At 40.9% G+C, this 23,341-nt stretch overlaps 2 protein-coding genes across 9 annotated transcripts in view; one reads left to right on the top strand and one right to left on the bottom strand.

Moving 5' to 3' along the window:
- Nucleotides 1-22,725, bottom strand: part of LOC107220172 (nephrin) — a 155,457-nt gene extending 132,732 nt beyond the window's left edge. For 3 of the 8 annotated variants that reach the window (XR_006905206.1, XM_046744853.1, XM_046744858.1), the window contains exon 1: nt 21,887-22,724. Coding sequence is in view for 7 of the 8 variants with exons in the window: in XM_046744853.1 (XP_046600809.1) it covers nt 21,887-21,983 (97 nt within the window). In the remaining variant the exon portion in view is untranslated. Of the gene's footprint in view, nt 1-21,886 lie in introns of all 8 variants that reach the window. The other 5 variants (XM_046744855.1, XM_046744854.1, XM_046744852.1 and 2 more) reach the window with 3 other exon arrangements.
- LOC107220174 overlaps nt 1-23,341 on the top strand; it is a 52,086-nt gene that overhangs the window by 26,524 nt on the left and 2,221 nt on the right. The gene's annotated exons all lie outside the window — the stretch shown is intronic.

Raw genomic sequence — 23,341 nt, 5'->3', positions numbered from 1 at the left:
CGTCGTCGTTTTCAAGTTTTTGCGTCTAATCGTGATAGATCAGGAGGTCGGTGCCGGCCGATTAACCTGAGCCTTTGTCAAATAGTTTTTTCCGTTTCTCCGTTTTCTTATTTTCGCATCCGTCTTCACTTTACTTTTCTCTTTCATTTTCACGCTCCTTGTCCTCGGCATTCCACCGCTGCCACCAACGATCTCGCGAGTTCCTCTTCGCGCTAAGTGGAAATAATAACCGTGGGTCTGATGGACGAAAGCTCCTCTCGCCTAGACCGACTATACCTGTAGGTCGAAGGTTACACCCGAACCTTTTTGAATTTTAGCCTCGTTCGAGTCTCAGGTTTCAGGTCAAGCTGCTGGCTTGAGTTTCAGAGCTGAGATGTTCGTCTAGAATTCTTTGTCTGGCTAGATTTTAGGCCAGCTCGTATTTAGCCTTTCACTTTGGTAAAAATCATCCAGGGGTGGTAATCGAAACGCGGAAGGATCAATATTCGGAATGTCCGATGTATCGAAATTTCAAACAAGCGAAGATAAAAAAAAAAACAAAAATTGAATTGTTCGAAATCTTGACTTTTAAAAATGTCACCGATTAGTAGTCATTCTAATCTCTTTGAAATTTCTATATACAAGCCATTCCAAACATTGATCCTTTCAAGATCTCACCCCCCACCCTTTTCGACCTCGCTAATTTCGGTTACAGTTTCGAATTTCAAACTTTCTCGCATTCCGCGGAAAATTGTCGGGAATAAATTGTGCGAATTACAACCACAACAACAACAACAACAACAGCAACGCAGTTTCACGAAACTGGGAATCAAAATTCAGGTAGTGTCGGCTTAGAGCGGAAGGATGATTGTACCCCGTGCGGCTTTGCACATCTAAACCTCGTTAAGACGCCACTGCGGTAGTCATTTGATACGGATTAAAGGAAGAGATCGACGTGACGTTGAACCCCGTCTGACGTAGACGTTGTCGGTTTGACATAAATGAGTCACACAATTCCCTATATATACATATATATACTCTCTCTCTCCCTCCCCCTGATATCTCCACGTCTCCATCTTACTTTTCTACATTAATATTCAAACGCATTTACATCCCTTCGTAATTTCGCCGTCTTGCCACGTCGGGTTGTTTCACTTCGTACGAATTCGAGGAGTATAACGTTTCTTGTACTAGATGTGTAACTTTTCCGTCCCCTTATCCTCGTCCGGGGAATAAAATTGAGTAATAACGTCAATTGCGAGACTGACGCGAAGCGAAATAAGAATCTGACAATAAGGGGTAAATGAAATCGAATAGTGAAAATTTCATGTCTATCCGACAAATATTCTCGAATATAACCACACATTTGAAATGAGGCCTCGGAGCATTTCAAAGTACCGGTGACATTTTGAATGCATTTTTCTCAAAACTACATTTTCAAGATTTCTTCGGAAACGGGTCGTTATTTTTACAAGCAAAAAATATCAGAATCAACTTCAATTTTACCCCAATATGTGTATAAATTTTTATCTCAATACACTGAAATGTTTTCTCGTGAAAAATCTTTGAAAAATCCCTTTTTTCAACCTCCTGACTACGTATAACCTCTCAAGGAGTCAGTCGAAGCTTGAAATAGACGTAACCTCGAGTTTTTTAGGTTCGCCAGTGACGTTAGTTTGATTATTATTTCGCGGTCCTTGATTTTCGATTCGACTGTCGTTCGTCTATTGTGATGTTCGAATGGTGAAGAAAAAGGACCCACAAAACGATTCGCATTGTCGTCAGATGCAGGGTAGAAATTCAGAAATGGTGGATTGGTGGGCGTGCATTCAAGGGGGAAGATAGAAGATGGGTTAGCCTCTGAGAAATCTCGAGGTTCCAACCCTTGGTTGAGGGGAGAAGATTCGTCGATATCGGAACGTTCGCTTGTTCCCAAAAGCAAAACAGGGTATCTCGTCTAAGTAACACAAGTAAATTACATCGTTCGCAAAATAAACAGAAAATGTCAACATTACAAATTTCAACACGCGTTATCTTCAACGTTAAAAACTTCAACACGCCCTAATATCGACCCTAGTGTTGAGTCGAAAAAATTACAATTTCTACAGATCTAAATTCTATACACAGTTCTGAACAAAATCATTCCAGTACATTTTCATTTAGCACAGAAATAAAGAAGTGGCACGGATTTTACAAAATCGCAATAGTAAATTTGTAGAGTTCATGCCGTTACTTTGCTTCAACGTCAAATGAAAATTGATTGGAGTGTGTGTGTGCGTGTTTTTTTATTCAGAATTGCGTATAGAATTGGGGATGTTAAAGTCTTTTTCGCGTTTGAGATAAATTGTGGGACAAATTATGTCGAATGTATGAGTGTTAAATCGACGTGTATAATTTCTTACGTGTTACGTAGACACGTAACCAACAAACAGCAACGAAGAAAACGAGGAAAAGGGAATACCAGAACGGAATAAGGGCGCAAAGCCGATGTCAACTGTAAGTTGTGGGGACCCAAGCCAATCAGGGGTCGCGTTGAAATCAATCGTTTAGCGGTCAATCGTGTTTCGGCGGTTGTTGCGGGGCGGAATCCAGCAATCACGGGAAGCCTCTTGCAGTACGTGGGCGGACATCCAGTGTCGATGAAATCGCGCAGCACCGTCAGCAGCGCGGAAGTTAACGGGTAAAGGTAATGGGACGGTGACTGTGGCTTCGCCTACCTACCAGCACCGGATTTATTTCAACAACCATGACACTGCGCACCGCGCACCAAACTCGAGCACTCGCCACTTTCTATACACGTGTATACAATGGTCCTAGTTTGCGCTTCGAAAAGGACCGATATCCGTAGGGTGCGTTCCATGTGAGATACTGGAAATCCTGATCCGGACTCTTCCGAAAGTGATCGCTCAACGTCGAGGACTCTGTTGGGTATGGGCTTCGGTTCAACGTTGATTAAAGTACTTCAAATAGCACCTCAAGATAACGATTAGCACCTAGGGGATAAATTTGTTGGAGAAGAAAGGTTTTCATCGTAAGGTGCAACTTAAGGTCAACGACTCGGCTGATTTCATGACCGAAATTCGATCAGTCGCGAGTTGAATGATCGAAGCAAATTCGTTGGATATAAAATTCTCACTTCAGCTAATGACTTGGAAACAGCTCGATCGATTTTGGTAAGAATTTGATCAGTTCTGGATTCGAAAGAACGTTTTCGACTGTGACGAAGATCTTGTAAATCTATTGAATCCTTCTCGAGATGCCATTACCTGAAAATGAGGTTACTAACGACTCTCCGTGTGTCGAAACGTGGATACGAATTGGAAATTTGGTTTCCACGTTCGGGCCGAGTATAAGAACGTTCCAGGTATAAAAGATAGAGGCAAGGAGGACTATCCCCATGTACAAAAAGTATCCGTAAAGTAGAGGGAAATTAATATGGCGTTGCTCACATTAAACCCGATTGAACCCTGAGTGCTAAGGGCCAATCAGATTGTCACCGTTATTGCTTATGAGCGACTCGTTAAGATGTCTTGTTGAACCAGTATTTCCTGCTTTTTGGCGGACATTGTTTCAGTTTCAAACCCACATGAGATACTTCTCCTAATCTAACCTCTGCCCTCCATAGTTCCAGGTTAGGAGAGCGAGAATCAGAACAAGGTTTAAACAGTTGTGTTTTGCCGTCTTGAGTCGTTTCACGGCGATGAAATTTTACTTGGAACGCCCCATGCGCTTCAGGAAAATACCGCAGCGGTGTTTTCAACCCACCCCCAATTCCCGTCGTTCCCCGATTGAGCTGGAAGCCGGGAGTGGTGGGTGGGTGAAAGCGTCGCATCGTGTCGGCAGCATGCATATTAATAGCTCGCAAGTACCCTCCGTGTCTGACCAGTGTAGTGTACGAGAGCCATCCCCTTCGCCTCCCCTCCTCTACTGCCGCCACGTGCATACACCAGTGTACAAATAGTGGAAGTGTGGACACAGATGCAGCATGCATTGTATTTATGCGTCATGTGTATGCAGCCGCATATGTATAACCATGGCAAGTCTGTTTGACCACTGAATATTCTGATCCAACCCGATAAATCGTGTGTGCCCCGCACAAACAAGGGGTTTGAATCCCGTTCGCTGTACCACGGATTTAAACGAGTCCGGGTAACACTCGGGAAAGTAATCAGAAGATCTATAAGAAGCGGTATAAAAAAACCTGTCAAGTTTTGTTGGTCACCGACCTGTGTTATCGAACGTGTGCTTCGATCGTAGTAGCGACGATATAAAAGAATGAAATTCATCCAGCCATTATTTGAAACTGCAGGCCACCTAACGAGCTTGTAAAATATTCTCCACAGTACGGAAACGCTCAACGGTTAGTCTTAGTTATAGAGCAAACTTGACTACGTGATAAGAATGGTGCACGTAGGTCGGTAGGCTGGTTGGCTGGGCGGTTCATCCGACATCAATCACTGTATTTACCGGGGATTATACCTATGCAGTAGTACCAAGGGTACAAGAGAGGCACGAGCTGGAGTCAGTGAACCAGCCACCCGTCGGACGACCGTTGTTTAATTACCGATAAGCCCTGACGAGGTCCTCGTAACAGTAAAATGATTGCGAACAATATCTGATGAGACCCGGACAATCTACTGCTAAATCAGCTGTCGTAAAATGACGATAAAAAGTCAGGGTCAATTGTTAGGGGATGTAAAAAATTTATCGAGAGTAAAATATAGCTACCAATCCCTAGTCACTTTGATCTGAGGTAGGTTGAAGAACCAGTTGGTTGAAGAAAGCTTGGAAGAATCGATTCAACCACCGAGAGTGTTTCAGATCTGTGCGTGGGTGTAAAATTGGTGTTTTTATGGTTCGCGATATCAGCATAAAAGGCACTGGCGTGATTGCGCGGAACGTCAGGAATCCTCATTCCTGGTCTGTCTTCCGCTCGCGGTCTTTTCATTCCGTGCACTAACTACAGACTTTGATCGGAAAACTGATAAAGAAAAAGCGCGGTGAACCAACCGGATTTCCGATGATAATCTAACCACCATAAAACCCCGACTGCAGAGATCCTCTAGAATCGTTCTCTCGTCAAACGACACTTTTCATCCAGTGCGATACACTCCCTGTGTTAATTCCTCATCATCGTATCATCTGCAAATGGGATTAGAAGACGAGGATCAGTTATGACAGTAGGTACAGGTAAACGGATAGCGACACAACTCTCTGTTGCGAGGTCAAAGCATGTGCACGTTTGCGGATAAAGTGTCCCATCGGCGGAGAGCAGTGGTGTAACAACTTATAGATCATAGCAACTGAAACTGGAAGAGAAGGATAACGGTGTGTTCTCTGACTGAGGACAGTGTGACAAGGGAAACGTGACGGTGGTTATAACTTGTACAGCGTGCAGCAGCAGTAGCAGCAGCACCAGCAGCAGCTTCCTCTATCCGCCCCAATTAACTTTTCACCTCTAATTTATGCGAAGCGGTACCAGCAGCCGGTGTCGTCAATTTTCAGACCACAGGATATCCAGCTATCTCGGAAACAAACACAGCACCAATGCTACTCTGAAGATTTATTCTCGTCTCGTTAAGGGATGAAGGTTACAGCTTGAATGGTCTAAAATAATACCTATTTTTAGGAGTTTTTCTTTTTTTTCTAACGAAATGAAAGCACTTCGAGCAATTCGACCGTCCAAGCTGTACCAAGCCCCTTACCCCCTTAAGGTACCCCATGTGCCAAGTTACGCGTAACCATGAGAGATTAGGTTGAGGGGGGCGAGCACAATGCGTGGGACAGAGGGTTGTTATGGCCGCCGGCAAGGCGAGCCTGCAGGACAAGAAGAGATACGGTTTACGACTGACCGTGAACGCCTATCGCCCACCGTTTATGCCTCAGCCAGAGGCGAGGCGAGTCGAGGCGGCCTCGGCTGACGTTGGAAAGTAGTAGAGATAAACGTGACTGCCGCCTATACCGCCTAACGCCATTAACGCCGTGAATTTCCCAAAAAAAAAGAGAAACGAAAAACGAGGAGGAAGAGATTTTCAAACACCTCCAGCTTCTTCTTCTTCTTCTTCTTCTTGGGATACTTCAACCCTCCAGTTGTCACACTGGATAGAATCTACCGCCGATCATCCTTCGGCCTAAATATCTAACGGAAGAGTCGAAAACGCGAAGAAACCCGGCTTTACGGGTGAAATTGATCAAGGAATCGACACTTTACTTCTCGATTCTTCGCCTCCTTGCAGCAGTTTAGCTTATTCAACCGCCTCGAAGCCAAAAAGTCTAAAGAAAAAACTTTCTCTGCCATTTCCAATCCTTAAACGCCAACGAAAACCTCGAATGTAGAGTTTTTAACCGTAACGGATAAGGAACGGTAAAAAGCACACGACGTCAACCTTGCTTACTTATCTCTCAATTTCTCCTAAGGATTGTGCGTATTGCACCGATGCCGATCAGTGCAAAAGGTGCGATTCGTCTGGATACGAACGAGTATAATAAAAATAACAAAAAGGAAGTGAAAAACATACCGCGTCGTCAAAAGCCTCTACAGATAAGGGGGTGAGGGGGTGGCGGAAGTTCCCTCTTTTCGGGACCCCTTGGGGTAAAGTCCCCGGGAAGCATTTCTGAAAGGGGAGAGAGACTTCAATGCCTCGAGTATTCACGTACACAGGTGTAAGGTATACGGTGTACGGTGTACGCGCATTTGTTTATGTCCCTCGCATGTGTGCCGGGGAACAAAAGAGCTTTTTAACGTCGGGGGTTGGACGTTGCCTCCAGAGATAGGGGCAGGTGTAGCCGTATCGCAAAGTCTGTGCAGCACGCAGTTTCGCGATGAGATAGCGCTAGTCAAGGGCCGACTTTTTCACCCCCTCCGCGTTTCTTTTCACTTCTGCACTTCAGCCCTCCCCCTTTCATATCGCGTCCCCGTATTCCTTTTCCTCAATCACGACCTTCTCGCAACTAAGCGTAATGATATGATTTTATTTGATCAGAATACTTTATGTGGAAACGCAAATAAGGAATGATGATGATTTAAGTAAAAAAAAAAAAAAGTATGTATTTACATGTTATTCTCGGCCCTAGTGACGACGATCATGATTATGGTGGTTTGAAAACGACGGGGTCAAATGCATGTGGTGCAATTTTGTGCATCGCGTGATTTACGTACTGCATGCTGATGCGGCTATAACCAGACCAGACCAGACCGAACCAAACCAAGCCAAGTTACTACGAAACGGAATGGTTTCTGTAACCACACCAGAGCTGTTTCCTCTATACCTATGCATGCGCACACACGTATACCTGTATGTGCATACTGCATATAAATAAGCCGCAAGCACATCGAGTAACGGGGAAGTAGAGATGGAGGGAAACAAAACGAAGGTGGTGAAGGAGGAGGAGGAGGAGGAGGAGGAGGAGGAGGAGGAGGAGGAGGAGGAGGAGCAGCAGCAGTAGTAGTACCAGAAAAAGAGGAGTAAACGAATTGAGGTACGTGGCCGAGTTGCCGGGTACCTATCGGGATTACCCTCGTCACGTGACCCGTGTCGTTACCATTAAAATATAATAACGGCTGCGGTGAAATTTTCCCCCGTTACGAGCCGGGTTCATACTAGTTTCGTTATTTTTCCTTCTTTCACGCTTTGCCGTTACTTTCCTTGAATTTCGTATTCAATGTTCGTATCGAATATTCATTCGAATCACGCGTGAAAAAACAAAAATTAATCCGCCTCTGATCAAGATAAAGACAAAAATTTAATAAAATGAAAAGGTAACGGTAAATACTGTACGTTCTTTCCTAATGGATCGTATATTTTTCGATCCTCGTTGGTCAGTTTCACGTCTTACTTGCCACTTTCTCTCTCCCTTTTTCACTTAAGGTAATGATGTACCGGTTATTGACCTTTTCGTCAACAAAAATTATAAATTTACGGCACAAATTATGAATTTCTCGATGACCAAGACTACTTGTTAAAAGGTTATACGCTACAAATTTATTTTTCGTTAGTTTTAAAGCTAAGGATCAAATAGATACAACCAAAAAAATTAAATCATTTGTTTCAATAACCGGTACGCTTACCTTAAATAAGAGTAAATCAATAGACAGAAATTGTACTCAGGGACTGGCGAAAGGGGATAAGGTGACCAACCGAGGTGTCCATTAACAGTTCCAAGTCCAGCGGTGAGTTTATCACTCCTTTAAACCCGTTCGGTATTCCAGAGAAACAGACTTTGCGGTTAAAGCGTGTGTGTGTGTTTATAAACACAGGTAAAAGTCTGCGAACAAGGGTGTATCACGGAGGCCAAGACTCTTAGCGCGATCCCCGCGCTGCTTAAAACACCGCCCCCGCGTGAAAGTGAGAGGGGGAGAGAGGGAGAGTCAGATATACTCAAAACTCGGTTGAAGCCGAGGAAAGAATGGATAAGAGGCGGGGAATAAAGGACGACATGCACGACGACTAAGGGTTGAAAGTGGTTTCCTCTCCCACTGCAAAGTCGCGCACGGATTGTAAAAAGTAATTTTCGATCAACGCTGCGTTGTAAAAAAATGATCGGAGATGGTAAAACAAAAATATGTCTGAAGGAAATTTCATTGTTCTCTCGCATGATGACGATTAAATGATTTAAACTTGGATGTTTTTGATAAAAGGTTGCATTTTCACATCGAAAAAGGAAAAAAAGCTAAAAAAAAAAAAAACGTTATTTTGACTATCTTACTCAGGTCGACCTTTTAAAACCTATCCGCAGATCAAGCATCGATATAATCGAATAATCGAGATGCGCCAATTGATGGCAAAAACGTCACCCACCACTCGAAACTTCACGACCAGTTATTTAAAAAATAAAACTTTCTAGTTCGCTGTCGTGGATAAAAACTTGATATAAGCTCAAGGTAAAAAAATGTAAGTTAAGCAGTCTGCACGAAATATTCCGTGGCTAAAATAACCGCGTGATAATTCGGCAAATGCGATCAGCTGATAGCCGAGCGCGACGCCATGCTGAATAACGCCCACCGACGGGATGAAAAATTCAAAACTATTAAAGAACGACAAAAAAAAAAAAAAATATGTATAAATATGCATACATTAGGTAAACAGGAATTGAGAGCGGCTGGTGAAAGTGGCTCGATTCGATACGATGATGCGACTGTATCGTCTGCTTTTGTTGGCCGAGGAAGAACCTCCGAGCGTCAAAGAAAATGATTGATGACCCGACTAACGGCGGCTATATTATTCATCAACTGTATGCGTAGGTACGCGTATAATGTCACGTGTATACTGTACACACACACACATATATATACAATATATATATATATATATATACACACATAATATAACTTTTGTGCGCATTGCAAAGGCGCACACATTATTAGTCTAAAAATTACTTTATTTTTATTATTATTGTTATTATAAACAGCTTGTCCGTGTGCAATATATTCCTGTATATGGGGCATTCCACGCCAACTTAGTAAACTGTTGACCGTGACATTTTTTAATTTCAACAAGGTTTTTTTCTACGATGATTTTAAAAAAAAGTTTTCGACTAAAGCGATAGATGGAAAAGAAGGGTAGAGAATTGAATTATTCAATTTGTAAAAAAGAAGAAAAAACAAATAAAGAAACATTGGGGGGGGGGGATTATTTTATAATTTTACCTAATTAATAAAATTGCGAAACAGCGATATCTGCGATACTTTAATTATTCGAATAACGTTACTAGCTTTAGCCGCGTGATAATTTAATTTAACGAACAATCAAGAGAAGTAAAAGAAGATATTCCTCAAGCTTATCCAACGTCTGACTAATTTGAAACGAGATCACGGATAAACGCGAGTCTCTCTCGCATGTTCTGGGAAAATTTGGGACCCCCATAAGATACAGAAGTTGAGTACAGACAGGCCCACGTGACGCTATCTGGTTCGGCCCGAATCTGACTACCGTTGCCAGCAGAGCTGAATTATTAGAGACATGTTTCACCCGCCGTGAAAGCTGCGACGTTCAAGCTAAACCGTAAGACGGATAAGAAACAAAGCTGCTCGTTTTTCCCAACTTTACAACTTTGCAGAGAATTTTCCGGTGTGGAATTTGTCGGGACGGCGTCGAAAGTCGGGTTTCCGTTCTATACAAAAATTTAACCCAGATTTTCAAACTTGGATACTCGGGTTCTGTTTTTTTATTTTTTTTTCGAGTAGTTTTGAATTCAATTTTTTCTACATTCGAGGTATTCGAATTTTGTATCCAGCTCGTAGGATTTTTTTCCTTAACGACGTAATACGGATACTCGAAGCTTTGCATCGTCGTAACAGTTTGGAATAAAAAAAAAAAAATTACTTCGATAATATTTCTTCTGCGATAAAAAAAATGACGTAAAAAAAAAAAAACATAACCCGTTGTGAAAGAAATGAATTAAACAGATGCGGGGAGTGAAAGAAGAGGAAACCAGTGAAAGAAGGCTTTCGGAAGTGAGAAAAAAAGAAAAAAAAGAAGAAGACATTCCGCAACAAACTCGGATCGTCAAGATTGCGAATGTATATTTCTTCTATTCAAAGCGCCAGCGTGAACACGGAAGAGGAAAATCTCGCCCCGTTAACGTTGCGTTCGCAGGATGCGATGGACAGCAATTTTTATCGTGGCAGCTGTTTTATTCCTTCCGTGATAAAGGAGAAAAAAAAAAAACAAAGCGAGAAGGAAGAATGGGGCAAAGTAGGACGAAGTGGGTACGGAAATTTAAACGCAAAAATTATTTTCCAACAGACACAGAGGCTCGGCGAGTCTTTTTTCATTCGCATTCAGTATTTTTTTTATTTCTTTATTCTTCTATCTTGCTTTCAACGGAATTTCGCGAACGGGAGAAGATAAACTAGCCATAAAGTGGAAGGAGCGATCCTACACGGTCGAAAAGTTCGATTACAGGACTCGCGCCGGCGAATTTGGTAGGTACAGGATGTAGGGTGGGAAAGACTTTTGAATTTATCACCGATTGTCATCTCTGTTTTCCGATCCATGAAATCCCTCGCTCGATTGAAGGCTGAACCCGGCGAGAGATAAAGCACGTAAAATGAAAAGAGAGAGGAAGGAGAGAAGATAAAAACCTCATTCGCGGATTCCCAAAAATTTCAACACAGGGTTGTCAGACATTTTTTCGGGAAAAAATTTCATCACATTTTCAGATTTCCCAGGACCCAAAACCTGGTTTCCCTCACATTTTCCCAGCTTTAGTAAGTTAATAAAAGCTGAATCGTTCAGCTCGTCAACTCTATATTCGGTTGAAATTCAATTCGAATTGAAGCAAAATATGATGTAAAAAAAAAGTCGATTTAAGCCAATTTGTTTTCTCGACGAAAAACAAAGTGAACTTGTTACTTCAATCATTCATTTCCAATTCCCATGATAGAAAACCAATATTTTCAGTTTTGTCCATTACCAAATTAAATATCCCCCGACACTTCCAGGTTTGCAAAATTTTTCACTTATTCGATCTGTATCCAGAACATATTTTACACGTCGTGTAAGAAAATCCGTTGCTAGTGTCCAGCGACGACTGTTTTTTGTATGTTTTTATTAAGTTTTATTTCTTTTCATCGTTTTGATGTTTATGTAACTGTCGATGTTGATGGAAAAGTAATAATTGCAAGCGTGAGGAAAAGGTGAAAAGCACAGCGGAGGATGATCCGGGAGGATATGGAAACAGTCTTGAGGTTCACCCACGTCTCTCGTCCTGATCCTGATCCTGACCCTGATCCGCATGCCCCCATTGCCAGATCCATCTATCCATCCATCCATCCATCCATCCATCCATCCATCCATCCGTTCATCCATCCAGCACAACAGACCGAACTGGAACTCGAAGCGAAAGGCGCGTCAATCAACGGCGGAAACTCTTCATCGTTGGTAGTAAAAACATCCCTCATCCTCCGTCGCGTCGTCATCGTCTTTTTGAGAGACGATGTGTTGGTATGCATGAGAAGTAGCGGGAGAGACGGGGTTCCCGGATTATCGGAAACATAACGAGAGTGGAAGAAAGGAAGAAGGAAAGAAAGAAAGAAAGAAAGAAAGAAAGAAAGAAAAAAAAATAAATAAAATAAAATAAAACAGAGCAGCGTGAATACGGAACAAGGAGGACAGGAGGAGGGACGAAACTGAAGCTCTTCTCCTTACATTACACTTTTCAAAACTCTAACCAAGTCCGTATTAAATATTTCTTTGAGAATCGGGCGCGTATCTTACATGTGCGTATGTAGATAACATTCATATCAATGTATTCGGCAGGTATATAATTCAGACTGCGAAATCTGCGAAATGGATTTTGTCGACGACCCCCACGCGTTTCACGATTTTTTTTATCTCGTTTTGTTTAACTCCTTACACTGTTTCTTTATGAAAGACTTTTTCAACCCAAAAATTCATCTGGAAATGTATCTAGCACGTGCCTGAAGTAGTAAAAAAAAAGAGTAACTTCAAAAGAATCTGAAAGTCGTAATCAAAGGTTTATCTGTACATGAATAACTTCGCAGAGAGAGATCAAAATGGGACAAAGGTAGTCTGAATCTTTTGAAAAAATTTAAGATTGTGATAAGAGATTGGATTTAAATGCTCTAACGAGTTGCGGAAGAACGAATTGAGCTCGATTTTGAAAAAATTCTCTACAACTCGGATCTTCTCTATTTCTTTTTTTTTTCCACTGCTGAAGGTTGAAGCTAAACCAAGAATTAGGATCAGGCTGAAGTTTGTAACGTTCTCGTAATAATGCATCTTTAGAAAAACTCGTTGTTTTGCAATGTTACAGAATCACCTGAAGTTTAGGTAACCGTTAAATTAAATCATGAACAAACTCAGATTTTGCTACCGAAACTTCTTGTCACTTATTCCAAGGGTGAAAAATATAAATTTTTGTTTCAAAGTTTCGATACGTTAACGTTACTAACTTCAGCCTCGTGATTTATGGGGGATAAAACACGGTGAAATAAAAGAGAAGAGCACGAAGATGACGACCTTTATACACGCTCGCAAGATTTGCCGTTTTCATTTGTACCGAGTGAGCCGTTTGGCGAGGGAATTGCGAGGGGCGATGGGGGGAGATTCGTATTCGGATGAGGACAAGGAAGCAATTTTAACGAGCGTTTACTTATCGCTTTACGACCTTTCGTCGACTGCGGGAGAACCGCGAAAGAAACCGGAACGTCTTTCAAACAGAAACGGCGTCCAATATCGGAGTTAAGAATTTCGGCCACGTACATCGCCGGCTGTGATGTCTTCCTCTGCTTGTGGGTAACTTTATTAGCCGTTGTGTGACAGCCGCTGTTCGTACCGCGGGCGGTTTGGTTCCCCTGTTGATATAGGAGAGACCACCCCCAGCTTACTTAGGAAATCGGGGGAAAAAAGAGGAAGAAAAACAGACCGGAAGTTACCGGGGGGAGAGTAAAGAGGCGATGAACGGAGGTAAGAAAAATCGTATAAAGCCCTTAATTGCTTCGGCGATAAGGGTAAGTTAAGCTTCTCTTATCTCAAGTTAGATTCCACCTCTTAATTTCATCCCGTATTTATTACTTATGCCTCGAAATTGGCCGCCTTCTTTTATCGACCAAAAATTAGATTTACCACTTAAATACATCACGTACATCGGCCGCGGAGAGGAAAAGATGAGAAAATATCTCAATTACTTAGAGAAGTTTGAAACTTGTTCCGAGAGACGAAAACAATCGTTCAATTTCATTCTTCAGGAATTTTTCAGGATTAACGATCAGGCCCTGGTGGGACCTTCCATAAAAGCCCCTAAACCCCAGAAAAGCCTCCTGATTACAGCCTGATTGCTCGAATTCATCGAAACACGATATTTCGAAGCTCGCGAGAATGAGATTTGAAATTCGATACTTGAACCAGAACCGATAAAGCATTATGGGTAAAGTAGCTGAGAAACTCTTCGAGTAAATTTCTCAAAGAAATGGAATATCAAATGAAGTACAAAAGTGTCGGAAGGACCGTTTATCAAGACTGACTGTCAGCTCAACAAGTAGTAGAGAAAATTGTGCAAGAATACCGTGCTTTTCGATTCGGGTTTATTCTCAGCCCAACTCCGGGGTTTGATTGTACAAAGGCTTGTCAAAATTGATGGAACGTGACACCGCATGCGTGCTCATTGTACCACAAATTCTTCCGTTGCTGCTAACGCTGACCATTTTGTACCATTCGCTCGCTAATGTCGATGTTCGAAGGATCAAGTTTGCGCTTTCATCGATGCGCGTTCACGTGCTCAAATCTACATTTGCAATGTGCTACTTTCGACTGGCAAGAATTAGAATTGAAAAGGGTAGATAAATTTCCGTCCACCGAGACGATTTCTTTTCTCATAGAAAGAAGAAAATAATAATAATAATAATAATAATAATAATAATAATAAATAAAAGTGACACCTTTGTCATGACACTTCCCTACAAAAAATGTCTCTTCTCGGCCATTCACCCTGCGGGCATAAGTCACGAGGGACCCTAATTTTACCCTGACGGTCGTATAACACAAGGGTTACGAAACAGCTAACGCTGCCCAGAGAATAAAAAAAAATAAAAGTTCGCACTATGGAAGGGGAAGTTGGCAGCTACGAATACCCGTCGGTTATACGTGAACTTAAATGGAACGATAAAAAGAGAGAGGAATGGAAATTATCCGAGTGTACCTAGCAGAAAAACCAGAGTGCAGTTATTCACCTTAACAGCCCTAATAAATAAATAAACCGCAAAGTATAAATTAGCTTCATCCCCCCTTGAGAAATACTCTTCGGAACATACGGACAAAGTTCCAAATGAAACAAGCGTATATATGGAATGAAGGTGTTTCCAATCGGGGTGGGTAAATAAGAGGCAACGAATTTGTATCTTCGTCCCAAGTTTTTCTTCCATCTCACCCTCCATCCAATTTTCCGAACAAACTAAAATAGAAAATCTACATATTAATCCCCGGCGTTAATTCCGCGCTGAAACCGAGGCTCGAATTTAGCTCGAGGATGAGAACAACAGATCCTAGATTTGCGATCGGTGTAATAAAACGCGTTGACGGATGAAAGGGAGCGGCAGGTGTCGGCCGCCCCTAAATCCCCAGCTGTACGAGGCGATGAGTAATTACCAAGGCTTACGCTCGACGAATGCCTAGATCCAAAAGCTCCGGGAAAATCTCCGTGATGCACCGGCTTGAGTAGTCCGCAGATTTGCGCGATGCCCGGAAGAAGGTAGAGGCGAATATGACGGAGTGCCGGAAGAAAGAGGAGCTTGGAAAGCTTGGAAGATGAGAGAACAGAGCCGGTTACCGATTAAAATGGAAATACCCGCGTCCCTGTGCCGAGTGAGAAAAGGGGATGATGAGAAGAAGCCGAGGGTGAGGATCATCGACTCGTATCGGCCCGATATGCCTTTCGCGAAACGTTCGTACATTTTTCGCAGCTCGGAGAAAGACCAAGATCATGTGCGTAGGTACCCAAGTTGGTAATAAGTATGCGGGTCTTTCCACCCTCCAACCGCCGTCCCGCTGTGTTGAACCCTTTCAAACATACCCAACCACATGTGGGTACTCCAGACGTCTATGCTTCGTTCCACGATCGTGCAGTTTCCCTTTTATACGGACCGATGTATACGAATTCAAATTCACTACTGCCTCGGAGCACGTAGCTTTCCTATGATTAAAAAAGAACACCGGGGAAGCAGAAAGGAGGGAGATTGGAATGGGGGAGATATTGGGCCGTGGAAGTTGGGAGAATGGAACGTTGGAGGTCAAGTGTGGTGTGAAGAAAAGGATGAAGAAGGGAAGGGGTATTCAAGAACCTGCAAAGGATGAAGATGACGAAGAACGTTAACCATACGGATGAACGGTATTGAAGATGCAATTTTATCGAATGAAGGGAATGATGGTATGGACCAAGATGAAGTATGCGAAGGTGATGGAGTACATTGAGGCGATTGGTATGAAAAGTATGAACGACACAATTTTGTCGAACGTGGAAAGTGTTGGAGATGAAGAAGAAAAAGACCATCGAGAAAAAATGAAAATTATGAGACTTGGGCCGAAGAAGCTAATGAAGGTATGAAATAGAATGACGATTACGAAGATGATGAAATACATCCGATGATCATTACACAACTTTATCGAACATGGAAAGTGCCGAAGATGAAGAAGATGCGGACCATCAAGAAAATGAAAAAGATGAGAGTCAGACTGGAGAAGCTAAGCTAACCGCATTCGTACAGGAAAACAAAAAGAATGAGTATAGAGACAAATAGTGGTTCAACAAATTGCTAGTAACTAACAACAGGATTCCCGTATCCTGGACGAATCTATTAATCAACACTCCGAAAGCGTTTCAAAAGCTTTCCAAAAACCACCCATCAAAACGAAACTAGATGTACACAGTCGAGTCCAAGAACTTGCCTCTCGAACAACGTGGACACGGTGAATTCCCATCCGATGGTTAGGAATTTGCATCGAATTCGCACTGAATAAATATGGCCGATGTGTACATAAACTCCTGTATTGAAACAGATGATGTAGGTGAGCGAAGGGGTTCGGGAGACTGTTTCCAGTAGCCGAGCAGTGATACGTTGCATAATTCACAGGCTTCGTTGCAGGACACGCGCTTCAGCGCGCACCCCTGATACTATAACTGGCATCTGTGTAACTTCCCGTCACCGCCCGTACCTCGTCAAACGTTAACCCTTTCGTGCGTACATTTTTTTCTTACGTGCGATTCGCTTGAAATTTTGCACACATGTGCTTGTGGGGTCGCTGATTACGAAACTGAACTTAAAATCCGGCAATTGAAAATGGCGGATCCAACACGGCGGACGTAAAGTCAAACAGTTGTTTGATTTTGGTAAAACTTTACGGTACGCGGTTTTTAGGGTCACTGATTGGTGGACAAACGAGAACAACGAGAAGAAAAATTTTTCGGTATGCATTAAGTCAGCGAGAAAATTGGCATTCGAATTTTCACGATGGATCAGCAGAATCCACTAACCTAACCAAACGATCGTTTTCTTGATCACCTTAACAAAGAATACATCACATTTGTACATAAAATTTATAAAACTCTGCAAAAATGGAGATAAGAAAAAATCTGCGCGAATGTAAATTTTTTCAATCCGATTTTTTATTTTCATTCCTATTTGTATTAACCTTTTTTTTTTTTTTAACCTTCTTCGAGCTGATACTTCCAGCGTTACTTTTTCGGCGACAATAGTTGATCACCCTTGTTAATAGAGACAAATCGATGACTATTCTCGTTGTTATTATTATTATTACTATCATCATTGTTATTATTATAAAGTATGAAATATGACTGTGAGGTATACCTACACAAGGGCGGACAGGTGTGCAAGAGAGATTTATAAAAAATTCATTCCAGGTTCGTACACGGGGTGTAAGTATCAATTCCGGATTCCCAGTGCTGATATTTTATTGATGTTATGGGGGTGAAGGGGGGTGAATGGGGGGTCGGGCTTAATGCGGTGCGTTAGAGTGGCTAGAGAAAGGTGCAGGCAGGTTTATGTGACGCACACATATACCGTATATGTATGTATAACGTGTATCTATATAGAGAGAATAGACGTCGAGTCCCTCCTTCACGCTCCTATTTCTTTTTACATATTCTACGTACCTACGTTGATATATATTTTTTTTTTTTTTTTTTAGAGGACGATTCAAACTCGATTTGAAGTTATTCAGGAACGCGATAAAAGTGTTTTTCTTTTCTTTCGTCGTCGATCAGAAGTCTGGCTTTTCTATCCTTCGATGTTTGTTATCTTATTTGGTTGATCGTTTTTTTTTTCTTTGTTGCTATTCGTATTGTTTATTTTTTTTATTTTTTAAGGCAATAAATAACTGCGATCCGGTTAGTTTTCCCTCGAATTGTTACAGCTCTTGTCAGAAATAGGTGAAAATGGTGTTACGTACAAACGAGGTTTGAATTTCAGTAAACGTAGGCTGGCAAGGTAAATACGTGGATAGATTGAACGATAAATCGAAATGTTACGCATACGTATACATAGATGGTTATCCTGCGAGGCGCGCGTTTACTCATCGTGGTCAACCCTCCTCGAAAAAAGGAAGCTAATTCCGGCCCAACTCTCAATTTACGCTAACGCCGAAATTGATAGTACCCGAAAGAGCGATGATTCATGTTTATACGCACGCGTTTACGCCTATACAGAAAGAGAGAGAGAGAGAGAGAGAGAGAGAAAAGAAGAGGCTTAAACCATTAATCGAATAATATATACATCGTAAAATATGCGTGCGTGTAATAAGTCAAGACATGAATTACCTGCAGTGTGTTAATAAATTTCGTAACGATTAACTATCAAGAAGGTTCGACCTCGTCAATTTGACCGAATGATAGTTTTCGATAAAAGGAAAAAAAAAAAATTAGTCATTTTCCTTCCAATCAACGGAATTCAACCCCCTCTCTTCAAGAATTATTATATATGGGGAATTCCATGCGAATCCGACCAACGTTCGACTCTCGTCATTTCTGATTTTGCTTAAGCTTTTTTTCTGCAATTGTCCCAACTCTGAAACAATGGCCTGAATTTTTTCAGATACTTTATTCAACTGCTCAATTATTTCTGAACAATTTAAACCGACTTTGAAGAAGATCTTTTTTCAAATTCTCAAAAACTGCATTTTCTATTCCAAACATTTCAAAACCCAACACATGACAGGCAGATTTTTTCTCCATATTTTTTTTCGGCACTTTCAATTTTCGTTTTGTCAACTAAAACATTATCCGAACGGTCTGAGAATCCCCGGAAAACTTCTCAAAACTTCTATTTTTCACGTGAAACATTTCTAGATCAATTCCACTGTCGAATATGAAACCTCAAAAAAATTCAGACTACTGTTCCAGAGTTGGTAAAATCACCGAACAAATTATGAAAAAAAGAAAAAACGGTGAGGTTCAGACGTCGATTGAATTCGCATGGAATCCCCCAATTATATCATGCGTAAACGCATGTGAAATTATTACGTATCCCGCAGTCGTGCAAACCACACATTCGATTTCATACCGCAGCTACTGCGACAGGGCGAAGTGCATGCGGCGAATAAAGCTCGAAGGTTGGCGAAGGAGGGAGAGGGAGAAAAACTGCAGCAAAGCTTCGACTCGGCTAACTGCTGCGGTTAAAGATACACACGTGCATGGATTTTCCGTTTCGTGCCATTGGAGTAAATGACCGTTATTTGTTCAACCGTTTCTCCCTTCCTTTTTTCATAACCTTCGTGCGCATTTTTTCTCATTGTCACCCGACCTGGATTGCCGTTACGTACGTATATGCGGAAGGTGACGTCTGGAATTGCTGAACAGATTTTAAAAATTCTTTCACTAATTTAGAGCCAAACTGTCCCTGAGCAACAAAGGCTGTAATTTACTTTTATTAAAAAATAAGTTGTCAATAATTGTTAATTAATTGGGAAGAATCTGCGTTTTCGAACCTCTGGAATCCGAAAAACAGAATTTTAGAAAAATTTCCGCCTGTCGGTCTATCCAAAAAAATACATGATTTTACAATCAAATGATGGGCATGAAAAATTTCCTTGTCCCGTTTAATTTGAGCTTCCGATTCTACCGGAAGTAAATCGATCCTCCATGTTTTACCGACAAACGTATAATTTTTCTCTCAAACCTTTTTCATTTGTTTGCCAAATCCTATCAATTTCAGATTTTTTACTCGGCCATTTTTGAGATGATCACGAAATTATGTCAAACAAACCGACAGACTCTTACTTTTTCACGACGGTAAAAAGTATGGCGACAAAGTTATTTTTCCGGTTTGTTTTTCTTACAGCCGGTAAAAATGAGGAGAAGAAAAGACAGTTTTAACATTCGGAAAACTACAATATGAAGAAAAGTGCAAAGTAATAATGAAATTTGTGTTATTTCAGCGAAGGAAAAGGAAGGAAAAGGCGGACTGGGAAGTTTGCAATTTTTTTTCATTCAATAGGAGGCTAATCGTGGATGGGGAAGAAACCGAAAGGTAAACCTGGCGTTTTCTTAGGGGCTCCTGGGGGGTTGACGCCAACTTTCAGATTCAATTTTGCGACAAAGTAAATAACCGAAAAGTACCCAAAGACGCCCTGTTTCTTCTCCTCTCCTACTTTTACGTACGTGGAGTGCGCGCGTGTGGATATGATTTGCATTTTCCGCAACTCAAATCAAAGCTGCGAATTTTGTATTCAAGAAAAGATTTGATTTCGCAACCGTAGGTATTAAAAACATGTTAAAAATAATTTGTTTCAACACAAAATCATAAAATAATATAAAAAGCGTACAGTAATGATAATTCCGTGCTGTAAATATAAACAATTTGCAAGGTTGAAAATAGAAAATTGGACAACGCGTCGTGAGGCAATTAGAAGTTTGATTTTTCTTGAAATGTTTCTTTCACACAACGCAATGAATTCTTAATAAATTAATCGAATATCGGTTTATCGAGTGTGTCGTGGGCACGATAAAAAAAAAAAAAAAAATGAGAGAAAAAAAATAGTGTGTACGAAAACGAAATTCTCGAATGCTTGCTGACAATGCAAACCATATACATACATATTCCAGAATCGGGGAAATTCAATTTCGCGCGTGTCAATCCTCACAATTGGTCGTCTAGGTGACGAAAATTGTATGCTCGAATTGGGTAAAATTTCGGCGACATTTGATCGCGGTAAAAATTTCAAAAGTCGCAAAAGTTTCAGCATGGAGAAAAAATTCGACGATTTCTCGAATTTGATATGAAAAAAATTACTGTATCGAAGTGGTTGAGTGTTGAAAATTTGAATTACCGTTTTGACTTGTTTTAATTTATAACAGACGGAATAACGATTTTTAAGAAACGTAAATCATTACAATAACGTTAGGTGATAACGATGATAACTTAGGCCTGGCTCGTAGAAAAATTAGTTAGAGTAAAATCGATGACGAAGACTCGTTACTCAATTTTGAAAAACCAAACAAAAAACGGCAAAAATATTGAAGCGAGGTTTTATGCGTCATAATCGACCGATATGGCGTTGCGTTTATTAATGAGGGATGCCCTGAATTCAGGGTTGAAAGTTGTCGCGGTTTGAGGTGCGCAAAAGTTTGCCGAGGAAGAAGGGAGGAATAAATTTGATCGAGAAAAACGAGCAAAAGAAATCCGGGGATAAGAATTTTTAATAGCAAAAAACTGAAACGGGGAAATATGACGACGAGAGGGTGAGTTTTGAATTTAAAAATTAATAACGAAAAATGTGTGAATTTGAATTCTGTATGATGTTGGTTGTTATGTCGTAGATTTTTTTCAATGCAAATTTCAACTCGATGAGGATATCCTCACTGCATTTGTTTACATAAACAAACATATAACTGATTTGTTTCATTTGTAAAAAGTTTATTAGCAGATTTAGTGAAACTAACATTGATCAATCTATGAATATGTATTTTTGTTACACATCTACAATTATGTCAATATTGATTAATTACCCTTTACTGGGAAATTATTCGTTCTGCACTCAATAAATAAATAAATAGATAAGCTATGATTTATTTGCCTAATCAATATTCTTTCGCGTGTACCAACTGGATAAATTCGAGCAATAATATCCATTAATGATTAACGTATGTTAATGTTATTGCTGAGATTATTGTTGATACTGTAATATATTCAATTCGTTGTGTTCCGATAAAATTTCTTTCATCTTCAACGATAATTATGAGGTCAAAGTGAAGGAATCGGAATTCAACTGCTATTCGAATAGAAAGAAAAAAGGTTTGAAAAAATGAAGGAGTGAAGAAAGCTCGAATAAGCTCTACTTCAAGAAAGGCAAGAAAGAAGGATTTAAGTGTATCACCGCGGTTGAAACGTAGCAAACATTCGCCGAAAGTATTAATTATTACGCATTAATAAGCTCACCAAGTTTTTGAGGAGAGCTCCCCGTGACTCGAGCAGCGAATACAACAGCGTCGATGGCCGTTAGTCCAAGGAGCGGTATAATAATCACCCACCACATGATTTTATTTGTAAATTTTCCGAATAAGTATTTTAAAAAACTCAACGAAACACACACGCGCGCACATTCACAAAATACCGCACTCCCGACTACTAATTTCACAACACGAACCTTCAAATTATACACCCCGAAGCGAAAAGTGCTTTCTCTTATCTTCAAAACGTATTATCGTACCTACGATTGAAATTGAATATTCTTTTTCTCTGTTACAAATTATTTCATTTGCTAATCACTAAATTTACAGTTGATTTATTCTTCTCCGTAACAAATTTCTTTCATCATTTCTTATACTCGTAGAACATGAATATTTTAATTTTTTTTTTTTGCATATTTTACCGTTATTCAACTATCTGCTGAAATTTCTCTGTACAAAACAACGATTTTCCCACGAAACGAAACGAGTAAAAACATTTTAAGCACATCTTGTACGAAGTAACAGAAAATTCGTTTTTATTTGTTAATTTATTTACTTTCCAAGAGTAATTTGCGACATTCACAAAAGCGCACAAATACCAAGAGTGAGAGAGAACACAACCGATAAACTCGCCCTTAGTTCACCGATCTTATTTCAACAATCGTCCGGATTTTTCCAAGGGCTAAGAAAATTGGCGCGCGCGGAATTTCGCGCCTTCGTTGTTTACCGGCGGGAAAAAGAGGGGCGTTTAAATCGCAGCCCCGCGACTCGATTCCGATCGCGCAGTTATTCGGCCGGCGGCGGACGGCGCACTGAGAGACAGATAAGGCGGCAACGACGCTTCGCGTCCCGACGCTACGCGGCGCCAAGGGTGCCAACCCCCGAGGGAGGGGCGAGAGAGAGGGGGGGAGAGAGAGAGAGAGAGAGAGAGAGAGAGAGAGAGAGAGAGAGAGAGAGAGAGAGAGAGAGAGAGAGAGAGAGAGAGAGAGAGAGAGAGAGAGTAGAATTCCGCGGTGAAAATATTCTGCCGGATCGAACTGTGCGTTAGGTTTGTCGTATTTAGAGTGTTGACGAATTTTTCCGGCCCACCCTCTGAATCAATTTCAAATAATTAAAAAATGATTTTCTCAATTTTTTCGCATTTTCACCTAAGCTCTAGCTAACAAACGTATGGAAAACTATTAAGCGCATTGTACTGAAAAATGTTTCCGAATGAGCATCCCAGTTTTTAGATCCGGGGCTCCATTGAGGCTCAACTTTTAGTTGGGTATTTTATTGTTATACAGTTTTAATTACATATAGTTTATACTTTATTGGCGTTAATATCTTATAAAAAATTCACATCATCGCACCAGGCAATCTGGAGGAATAATTTATCATTTTGTTTATATGTTATTGTTTTTCTTTTATTTTTTTTTTCTACTACGACGCTGTTGTTGGTTTC

The sequence above is a fragment of the Neodiprion lecontei genome, chromosome 7, assembly GCF_021901455.1.
Source record: "Neodiprion lecontei isolate iyNeoLeco1 chromosome 7, iyNeoLeco1.1, whole genome shotgun sequence".
Taxonomy (NCBI): domain Eukaryota; kingdom Metazoa; phylum Arthropoda; class Insecta; order Hymenoptera; family Diprionidae; genus Neodiprion; species Neodiprion lecontei.
The sequence above is the reverse complement of the archived record's forward strand: the minus strand, read 5'-3'. Positions and strand labels throughout refer to the sequence as shown.